The sequence below is a fragment of the Theobroma cacao genome, chromosome 3 (assembly GCF_053813885.1).
Source record: "Theobroma cacao isolate CCN51 chromosome 3, ASM5381388v1, whole genome shotgun sequence".
In the NCBI taxonomy this organism is placed as follows: domain Eukaryota; kingdom Viridiplantae; phylum Streptophyta; class Magnoliopsida; order Malvales; family Malvaceae; genus Theobroma; species Theobroma cacao.
This window is the reverse complement of record NC_142641.1, coordinates 3,518,929-3,530,115: the sequence shown is the minus strand read 5'-3', so window position 1 is coordinate 3,530,115 and position 11,187 is coordinate 3,518,929. Positions and strand designations below refer to the sequence as shown.

Here is an 11,187-nt window from a genome sequence, read left to right as displayed (position 1 = left end):
AGAAAACTCGTGGTGAGTTGCTCATGTTATGAATTTTGTAATGCAAAGATGTACCATCGCAACCTAAACATTCCTCCTTTCATTCCAACTTTCATAGTTCAACAGCCACTCATTCAGAGGTTTACAGACAAACTTTTGGACTCATGAGATCTCACAAAAATTCCCACCAAGTCTCCAAATAAATGGGCATATAAAAAAAAAGCTTAGCCGTTCTTTCCACTTTGATCAAAGCCACCATGTTATCTTTTCATGCCAGCTCAAAAACCTAATAGCACAGAAAAAAGGCATAGGCTAATTTGCCTATCCCACATTCAAACCTCACTTTTAAGCCTGTTGCCACAATTAAAATAGAACAGCTACATCCTCATCCCACCAGTATCTTTATAGGATATCAGAACTAATAAAACTATCATTCTTTTTCCCTTTTTTCTTGTCATTTTAGTTTTTTTCTCACTTTTCCTTTTTTTTCTCTCTCTTTTTCTTTCTTTCTTCTTTTTTTTCTTTTTCTTTTTACTTCCTTAACTTTACTGTGAAATATAAGCAATAGTAAAAACCTATCAATTCAACCAACCACACCACCTACAACCTTACATGGATTATAATTCTAACAATGCAAGTCTTTAGACTATTCACATGATGCTATAACACTTCCAATGACCATATACTCTCTTTAACCCTAACCCACAAAACAAGCATATTTTCTCTTCCTAATTCATTCAAATCCCTACAACCAGTACTTGTCACCAACAACACTAACCATCCTACCTTTCCCCACTCACTCATAACTCTATTGGTATATCCTTCCTTTTCTCAATTCAACCACCTTATCCTTCCTCTTTCCATTAGTAACTCCCCTAAATGCCCTTTCTCTCTCACTAGCCCCAGTGCTCCTACACCTTAAAACCAATTCCACAAACATAGCATCTTTCACTGTTGCCCATCATTTTTGAAAAAGTATAAAATTGAAACCAGCTGGGCTTGGTGCCTTATTACCATCACATGAGGCAATGATGTCCTATACCTTTGAAATAGTGAAAGGTTTCTCTATATCCATAACATTGCCCTCTGCCAACCTCTTAAAGTCATAGTTAAATTCCTCTGTTTGGCCTAGCTTTTTTCTAACTTGAAAGTTATTATGAAACTCTTATGAAAAATGATAACTTTTAAAATTAAGCTAAAGCTATTTGGTAAGCTGTTTCACAAAATAAATTATATAAGTTCTAATTTTGATTAAAATTACCATGAAGAGTATTCATGCCATCTTCAATCACTTATTAACCAAAGCGGAATAAGTTTGCTTCAAGTTAATATACGATTTCAGATGTTAAAATCAAAAAAATTCATATAGAAATGGAACAACTCTCAAACTTTGTATAGTAATAAGAGCATTAAATTTTTGTTGATTTAGTAAGCAATTGGACCATAATGCTTCAATTCCCCTAGAAAAAAGAGAAAAGAGTAAACAATGTATTTGACATTAAAATCTTTTTGGTAAAGAAGAGAGAAAACCTTAAATATTACTTAAATGCAGCTTTGAACTTTGGATTTTCTTTTCTCTTAATATTTGTAAAAACAAAAAAATTTCAGATTTTGCTATTTTGTTGCTGGGTCTTTTTTTTCTAGTAGTCTTTGTAGAAAAAGGTAAAGGAAAGAGAGATCGAGATTTGCATTGAAAAATGGTGATTTGTAGAAAAAGCGAGGAGAGGGAGATATATTGAGAGAGAAGGGTATTTTTTTGAAAAACTAACATGTTTTTAAAGGAAGAGAAGAGAAAGCTCTTCTTTAGAGCTTTTCTTTAATCTTTTTTTTTTTTAATTTGTTCTATAAAAAGATTGTTTTTTTTTTAGTTTATCAAAATCCTATTTGGCTTGACTTCTACTTTAAAAAGATAAATAAACTGAAAAAAATTAGGCCAAATAAACTTTAAGTCCCACTGTAATGAATTCAGTATAAAATGTCTCAAAGTACCTTGCAACCTCCTCTTTAATGTCCCTTGGCCTCTCAATCTCAATCTTTGCATTTGAAATTCTTCCATTGGTCACTCGATTACCAAGATTGAAACTCAAATCATTCCACCCAAGTAATCCATTTAGTGCCAAAACCCATCATTTCCATTAAATGAAATAGAAATACCATTCTATTGAGTCATTCATTTTTTTTCAAAATCCAATTTCAAGATTACCTCTCCTTTTCCGTTCTTACTCTTCTTCAAATTGTAAATGACCTCATGTGCTATCAAAATACCATCATGATATATCTACCTATTATAAAACACTGAGTATATCTAATAACCGAAGCAATAACTATCTTTAATCTTTTTGCCAAAATCTTCGTCAAAATCTTGTATAAAGAACTTATTAACATAATTGGTTGGTACACCAATCAAGTTTGTCAGATTATTTACCTTCGATTTGTCAATGTAATAGTAGACTTTAACCTCTTTTCAAGTTTTCCTTTTGCTAAGAAACCAGTGATCAAGGAAAATAAATCATCCTTCTTGAAAAAAAAAAATTGAAATCCGAACGTTTTGATCCTTTACATTCTCATATGGTAACTTTCATATCTTCCTTAGAAAGGGGAGTTTCAAGGAAATTCTTCTTCATTAAAGACAACTTTCCAAAAGAGATTCTGGGGACATACATCTTCTCGAAGTGATCAAAGACTTCTGACTTAACGCTGTGCCCTTTGGATCGTCAAGCCATCTTCCACCAAAGATCTGGTTCCTCTGGGCCCTTGGCTTTGCTTTTCGGTGGAAACAAGTGAGAGTTAGCTAGTTGGATATTAAATGTGGGATTTTAATTTTGGACAATTTATGGATAAGACATATAGCCTTCTGAATAGGCCCATGTAATCTAATTAATTGTTACATATTTTAAAAAATTAGTAGATGAATGCTAAATTAATGCCCCGCTATTCTCTACATCCTCCAAATTCCCACTTGACATGGCAAATTAAAGAACTCTCTTCTCTCTCTTCACCTTTTACTTTTTGGTTCTTCTCTTGTTTTTATCTTCCTTCCCCCATGCTTTCATTCTCTCTATCCAGCACTTGCAACCCAAAGAAATGAAAAACCCCATGTCAATTTTCTCGATTTTCAGATACCCATCGCAGGCATAATATAAGCTTCTTGATGGATTAGATTGGTTGTTGTGTGCTTTTGTTGAAGTTGAATTGGTTTGAATCAAATTCATTTTGGGATTTTAGGTATGGGCTCTTTTTGTTGATGGAAATGGGCTTTGTATTTTTTTTTTGCTTTTAATTCGAATTAATTTGAATGTGTATTGATTATTAGCATTTTTCATAATTTATACTTTGACAGCAATTGAATTAATTGCAAAAGGTCAAACAAAACATTCTTCTTCCTCTCATTTATTTATGTCCCAAACAATGCCCTTTATTTCTTTTAGAAATTTGACTTTTTTATAAATTTTTATATTTCATAATTTTTTTGACATTAAAAAGCATAAAATTGATATTTTATAAAAAAAATTACAATTTTGATATATTAAAATCAACATTTTTTAAAAAATTTTATGAAAATAAATATACAACCAAGATAGTAACATTTAAGTATAATATATATATATATATATATAGAGAGAGAGAGGTGCATTGATGGAGTAAAAGTTGGATTTAAATTCTAGTTGTATATTAATTAATTATCTATGATTTACTCTTTAATGCGTACGACTTTTTTTGGCCACATAATGCATGTATACACCATTTTTTCGTGCTAAAAACTTGTAGAAACATGGCAAATTATATGACCGTTGCATAGTGGCATCTCTTTTTACGGACAAAAAAAAATGACAAATGCATATATTTGGGCTCGGACAAAGTTAGCTTGTAATAATAATCCAAGCACTGAAGAGACCTAGTCACCACACAGCCACTGAAATTGTAAATTCTGTATTGCTAAATCCATATAATGTGATTGCAAAGAAAGTAATTAACTTTGTAATGTTTGTTACATGAAAAAAAATGTAATTAAAATATTGAAAAGATAATATTATAGGATTTCGTTTACAAACACTTTAATGGGAATGTAATATTAATTTTGACAATTACTTCTACGTATTAAAATACAGATTTAATATATTTGCATTTTTTATTGTAAATTTTATATGATATCATCTCTTAAATAAATTTTTCAACAAATAACCAACTATCAGACAAATCCCTGTTAATATTAATGAGAAAATAACTTTTAATTTGTTAATAATTTTGAAAATTTTAAAATATATTGTTATTATTATTTTAGAAATATTCCACAAACATTAAAAATAGACATAAATCTTTTTAGAAAACAATCCAAAAAATAAAAAACCAAAAGAGATTTGTTGAAAAAAAATTGAAAGTAAAAAAGAAATATTTTTTATTTTTAAAATTTTATTAAAAATTAGAGAGAGAAAATAATTTTTATAATTTTAAAAACTTATAACCTTAAAAAAGAATATCTTCTATTTTTAAAAATTATTTTTATTTTATGGATTTTCTAATCTTTTATAATTTCTTAAAAATAAAAATTATTTCTATTTTTTATCATTCTAGAATTTTTTTAATAATTAAAAATTATTTTTGATTATTTTTAATTTTTTTGAAAATTTCTAAGAATTAAAAAATATTTTTATGTTTTTCAAAATTTACAGATTTTTTTTCAAAAATTTAAAAATATTTCTAATTTTTAAATTTTTTTTAAAAGTGATAAAAAATAAATTATAAAATTTTAATGATTGAAAAAAAGTAAAAATGTCAAATCAAGTTTGATAACATTGCAGAGTAAATTGTAATATGAGATTGCAATAATTTTTCAATACAATCACGTTACAATTTACATCCATTGGCTATAATGTGATTACATTGTTATCTTATATTACGTTAGCTTATTTCTAAACAAATGCTACAATATAATTTAATTAGGCACATTATAAGAAATGTGGATGTACATCCCTCGTACCAAATGCCTCCATAGTTGACAATGGCATATGAAATCAACATTAAATTAAAAGGTATAATATTTAAAAAATTATCTTTGAATTATTTTTAAAAAAATTCAAATAAAGTCTTTATTCTTTTATTATGTATAAACTCTTGCGATTAATAGTTAATTAATTATTTTTAATTAAAATGTCACTTATCATTCTATATCACTTAAAGTTGAAGTAACATGCTGATATATCATAAGAGATTATGATGTGATATGTTAATATGGTATAATGACATGATCATGTGATAATTTTTTGCTCTTCACGTAAGCGTCATCTTAGTTTCACGTGGATATAAATTGACAAGTGTTAATAGTCCACCATTAGTCATAAACGCTTGTTTGACTCATTATAAAAATATAAAGACTATATTAAACATAATAAAAGAATAAATATTTATTTAAAAATTTTTAGAAATTTAATGTCATCACCACATACCTTAATTAGTACACTAATTTAAGAAATCAAGGAGAGAAAAAATTGGACTAAAATTCTATTGAAAACTTTCTTGAATTTATTTATTATACTTTTACCCATTCACAATTATGCAACACACGCTTTTCTTTGCTAAAAGGCATAAGATTCAATATCATCATTGACGATTTCTGAAGGTTTTCTTTCCAAATCAAACTCAGAATGCTACTGTAATTTAGGTAATTGAAAATTTGACGTATTCAGAAAGCAAATCTTTAGCCAATGGAGAAACTCTAGAGGTTTATTCCATTATAAAATAACTCATATTTATAGCTTCTTCTCCAATAGTGAAACCCCACAATTTTGATCTGCTCCCATCTTTGTTCACATTCATCTTCTTTTTTGGGGGGGGGGGTTAATCGATCTTTGTTAATATTGATCACCCATCACCATGCTTAACCAGCAGAAAATGACGAACCAGTGTTGCGGAGACGGCGAGGAGGGAAAGAAGAAACCTGCAGGGAAAACCAAAGGCCGGCAAAGGATTGAGATCAAGCAACTAGAAAAGAAAAGCAACTTGCATGTGACTTTTTCGAAGCGCCGGAAGGGTCTCTTCAAGAAAGCGAGCGAGCTTTGCATCTTGTCTGGTGCAAAAATCGGCATTATCGTGCTATCTCCGAGTCCTAGAGAGAAGCCTTTCTGTTTTGGTCATCCCGACATCGACACGGTTCTGGATCAATATCTCAGTGGAAACCCAGCTTTTGATGATCAAGATTATGCAGCATTAACAGATCTTCCAGGTTTTGAAGAAATTGACAAGCAGTATGAAGAGTCGTTGAAGGAGCTGGAGAAGGAAAAGAAGCGTGGAAAGGAGATAGAACAGGCAAAGAATGTTGAAAACAATGGCGGGTTTTGGTGGGATGAGGCTATTGATGGTATGAGGGTTGAGGAGCTTGAGGCCTACATGAAGGCTATGGAGAAGCTGAAGAAAAATCTGATTTTAAGGGCCAGTGCTTTGATGATGGCTAATGTTATGGAGACTGTTGTCCAGGCTGATCATAGTTATGGTTTCGGAGGTTCATAGTGAATAATGTTTCAATGCTTTAGTGTTTTAATTATTACTATAAATATCCTTTTATTAGACATTAAAAGGCATTTTTATGACATATAAGTTATAAAGAAGGAGGAGATTTGAATTTAACTCTTTTAAATAACACATGTGTTTCTCGTATTAAGTTCAAATCTTAATTTTATAGATTTTGATTTTATAGTTGATGTTTTCTTTTAAGACATCAGTATTGTCTTTTTTACTTTAATTTGTGAATGATTGTGTGAATTCATTTCCTCTTTATTTTTAGTAATGTACTTATTATATAATTAATGATTTTAAAAACCCAACAATTAAAGTCAAGAAATAATTAATGCAAATATATATCACAAAAGTACTGCCTTTGTTTTTAATTATTTGTCTCTTTTAATTGATTTTAAATCAAATGCCCGTCTAATGTATTACTATAAATGATTATATTTCATATTGAACCACACAAAATCCAAAATCATTCCTTTGTAATTATTATAAAATAGTAATAAAGATATTATAATGTGCATGAATTAGTGGCATTAAAACTTGATGGAAACCTAATTAATTCACCAGATTCACTCGAAATTTGACTCGATCCAAGTTTAAGTTGTTAAAAACTCACATTGAAAACCAAATTACTTTTTACTTACAAAGTGAAGAATGGTAATAATTGACTTGAATCTGAAACAATTACTTAAGATCTGATTAATTTAAACTTATCATAATGAATTTAAAAAGGTATCAATCTAATTTGGTGTAATTGTAATGAATTCAAAGGTAAGGCATCCATCCAAACCGGACACAGATCTTAACCTAAAATAATCAAAAAACTCAAAACTAAAATGATCAAATCTCGACTTTGGCCAATTAAATCTGTAATTACTTGAATCTTGTCACAAGCCTTCATCCCCTATCATCGAACTTTACATTCCCTTCATTAGATTATGAGATATGGGAAATATTATTATTTTGAAACTAACTAAGAATTGTACAACCCAACATGTGACTTTGATATAAAAAAAATTACTTGAAGCAAGAGTTCCATCCCAATATTTTATTCTTTATGGCATAAACTATGATCTCCTAACTGGCTTCAAACAAAAAGAAGCACCAAGGAACTATCAAGGCCAAAAATGACAAATTCAAAAATATACTTATATCTATGTTGTGTTTAGTTGATGTCATTCCAATATTACCTTCTCAAGAACCAGTAAAAACCCAAAAATTAGAATTAATCAAATGAAAAACATACCCTAATGGCCCACAGTTGCCTTATCGGGTTTCGTATAGTTATTACAACCTCCTCGTATTTGTAGGAAAGAAAGCAAAGTGCAAACCAAACTTATTGGTAGTGAAATCTTTCATAACTTGGCGTTGTTGTGAAGTTAGTTTCTCTTACTTGGTAGTTGAATATTAATATTGAAAAATAAGGATCAAAGCAGCTGTTATGATAACGCACAAAATTCTATAAATCTGCATGTGATTGAGTCCATTTCCCATCACAGTCCAGATGCATGGCTAACTTGTCGAGGATTCCATCCCATGCCCACCCAATCTACAGCTAGCTATGCCAGTTCTGCCTTGCACTGGTAAAAATTAAAGCTAATACTAGTAGCAAAACTTCTATTTTTACTTGTAAGTTTTGCAATTTGATTGAACATTGAAATAATACTACAATACCACTAGTTCTTGTGTCAAATCCTAGTCATCAAGGTTTTAAGAAGAAATGAAACAATTAACTATAAAACCACCGGCTCTGGTTAGCCCCTTCGTGCTTGTGCATCCTCCGTCCACCTCACAACAAGCCTCCACCCCGAAACAAGAAACGCCTCCTCCGATGGATCCACCACCTCTACCCACTGGCCCCACCGCTGCCGCCGCCACCAGCGTGCATCTTAGCTACCCTGACTCCGTTGAGTCCTCCCCACGCTCCCGCACCGAGAACTCCTATGATGACCCTCTCCCAGCTGTCCCTGGAGCAAGGCTCCGCCTAATGTGTAGCTTTGGTGGTCATATAATACCCCGTCCTCATGACAAAACCCTTTGCTACGTCGGTGGTGAGACTCGTCTTGTTGCGGTTGATCGCCATTGCTCCCTCTCAGCCTTTTGCACCCGCCTCTCACGCGCCCTTCTCAATGGCCGACAGTTTACGTTGAAGTACCAGCTCCCAAATGAAGACCTTGACTCTCTTGTATCAGTTGCCACGGATGAGGATCTTGAGAACATGATTGAAGAATATGACCGTCTAACAGCATCATCAGCTTCTTCTGCAACCTCCTCTCGAATCCGTTTATTTCTTTTCTTTAACAAGCCTGACACTGCAGCCTCCATGGGTCCGCTGCTAAATGATGCCAAGTCTGAAACATGGTTCGTTGATGCTCTTAATGGTTCGGGGTTGATTCCTAGAGGGCACTCTGATTCTGCTGCCATGGAAACCTTGTTGAATCTTGATGGTGAGTTGGAGGCACAAGAAGTAGCAGAGGAACAGACCAAGCAAGTGAAAAGCAATAATGCAGTTCATCATGAGGTACAATGTTCATTGCATGATTCGCCTATGGTGGAGAAAACTTCATCTTTTGGTTCACCTTCTTCTTCACCTTCAATATCTAACTTACCACCTATTCGGGTTCGAGTTGATCAGGATGGAGTTGCTAAAGTGCAGGACCAGAGGGTTGGCATAGAAGAGCAGTTTGCTGAGATAAGTTTTGCTACTACTATTCATAAGCAAGATGATGGTTACGGGGCTGCTGTGTCTGCTCTGCCCCCGCACCCTGTGGCTGTTGCGACTGCTATGATCACTTCTGCAGGGGGTTCTAGTGACAACTTGAATCGGATTTTGTCTGATGATGAGAGATCCGATCAAGGGGTGCCTATTGGTTTTCGCAAACCTCCATTACCATTGCAGCCAGTACAACAGAAAGCTTGTGGCGCTTATAATTTGCCTTCCCCTGATTCAGTTGCAAGGTGTTTTCCTAATTGCTATAATTTCTTTTCCCTGGATTTTAACTTTTATTTTCTTTGCTCCTTTTGTTTCATTGAAGTCAGTATCATCACAGAAATTAGCAAATTTTACTTTCATTTACAAAAATGCCTTAATCTAAGTAGATTGTTACATTTCTTCTCTGAAGATTAGTAAGCTGACTGCTTTTAGTCCAAACTGAGAAGAAATATGTGCTCATAATCGATTTTATTTGGTATTATTTTCAAGCATGTTATAGGGCTATTATTCATTTTCTTGATTTTCAACTTCTAGAAAGAATAATCTAGTCCTGAAGATGGTCTTTCCTTATTCTTGCCTTTGTTTTGAACCAAAATATGCAGTGATAGCAGCATTGCCTCGGCAAATTCTCTGTCAAAACCCATGTATTATCAAGATCAAGCTCATATTGCATCCAGAGATAGCAAAGCTGCTGTTAGCCCCAATACAAAGGCTGATACTTCCATTCCAAACTCCCAAATCCAAATTCATCAGGTTCAAGATGCCTATGCTTTAGCTCCACAATTGGATCAACAGCAGCAACAAGCACAGCAACAATTCATGCAAACCAGCATGCACTACATCCCCCACCCTACTGCATCTCCTGCTCCAGTGTCAATGTCATCTTACTATCCAGTGTATGCTACACCATCGCAGCAGCATCAGCTTCATCATCCAGCCGATCAGCAGTACCCTGCAGTGTATGTAATGCCTGTTACACAAGTAACACAACCACAACCATACATGTCCATGCAATCTAGCACCGGTGTCATGACTCTGAAATCCAACGTAACTGATGCTAGCATTGTGGCCCCAAGCCTCCCATTGACACCTCCAGCTCCTTCAATAGTTGCTGCCACCACTGCTTACAAAGAGGCCACGCCTCCCATGTACCCTACAAATACAGCTGCCCTTGCTAAACCTGAAATGGCAGCAACTGTGTACAGAACAGCTGTGCCATCAACTCCTCAACTGGTTCAAGTTCAGCAACCATATGTTGGCTTCTCCCAAATGCAGCATCTACCACAATCAGTTGCTGTTACACCTGCTGCTACTACCAATTATGGTTATGAGTATCCAAATCCTTCACAAGATCAAATGTACTATGCTCAGCATCAAGCTCCTTCACTGCCTCCGCAGTATCAAACCATGACTCAAGCTGCTGCAGCAGCTGCATTGGCAGATGCTTCACTGCAGCAGCCCACAGACGGTAGCAATCAGCAAATTAGAATCTCACAGCCACTATAAGGTGATAGGGCAGATAAAACAGACAATTTTGAATGGACTTAATATGGTGGTTGTACCTTGATTTTTCTCTTTCAATAATTGTTATAGCACAATTAATGCTTTAGTATGTAATTCACAATAAGATATTGACTATCGTTCTTCTTCTTTTTCATCTGGCTACCTGTCTCCTGTAGAATAAAATGTTATAGTATGGTGTAACATAATAATTAAGAAGTCCTGATTTGCCTTGATTGTTCAATTATTTTGAAGGGGCTTTGAGTCAATTGCTTACCTCATATGCATTCCTTTTATATGGAATTTGAAACTTAGAGGTTCTACCAGTTGTATAGAAAGAAAAAATCAAGCAAGCATAAATGTCAGAATAAAATCCATGCAATTACAGACTTCCAGTCCAAAGTGCTGCAATGCAATATTTCAGATGATAGAGAGCCCTAGTTGCTTTCAGGTGTGAGTTTAAAATTGGATGTATATTTCTAGGCACG

The 11,187-nt window shown here is 33.4% G+C and overlaps 2 protein-coding genes across 2 annotated transcripts; both read left to right on the top strand.

The window, feature by feature from the left end:
- Positions 1 to 5,868: 5,868 nt before the first annotated feature.
- Positions 5,869 to 6,579, top strand: LOC18604209 (agamous-like MADS-box protein AGL62). The gene has a single exon (XM_007036569.3). It carries the CDS (start codon positions 5,869 to 5,871, stop codon positions 6,481 to 6,483), a length of 615 nt encoding a protein of 204 aa, XP_007036631.2. The 3' UTR covers positions 6,484 to 6,579.
- Positions 6,580 to 8,206: 1,627 nt separating this feature from the next.
- On the top strand, positions 8,207 to 10,854 carry LOC18604208 (Octicosapeptide/Phox/Bem1p family protein). The gene is made up of 2 exons (XM_007036568.3): positions 8,207 to 9,444; positions 9,802 to 10,854. Exons 1-2 carry the CDS (start codon positions 8,207 to 8,209, stop codon positions 10,703 to 10,705), a joined length of 2,142 nt encoding a protein of 713 aa, XP_007036630.3. The 3' UTR covers positions 10,706 to 10,854.
- The last annotated feature ends 333 nt before the right edge of the window (positions 10,855 to 11,187 follow it).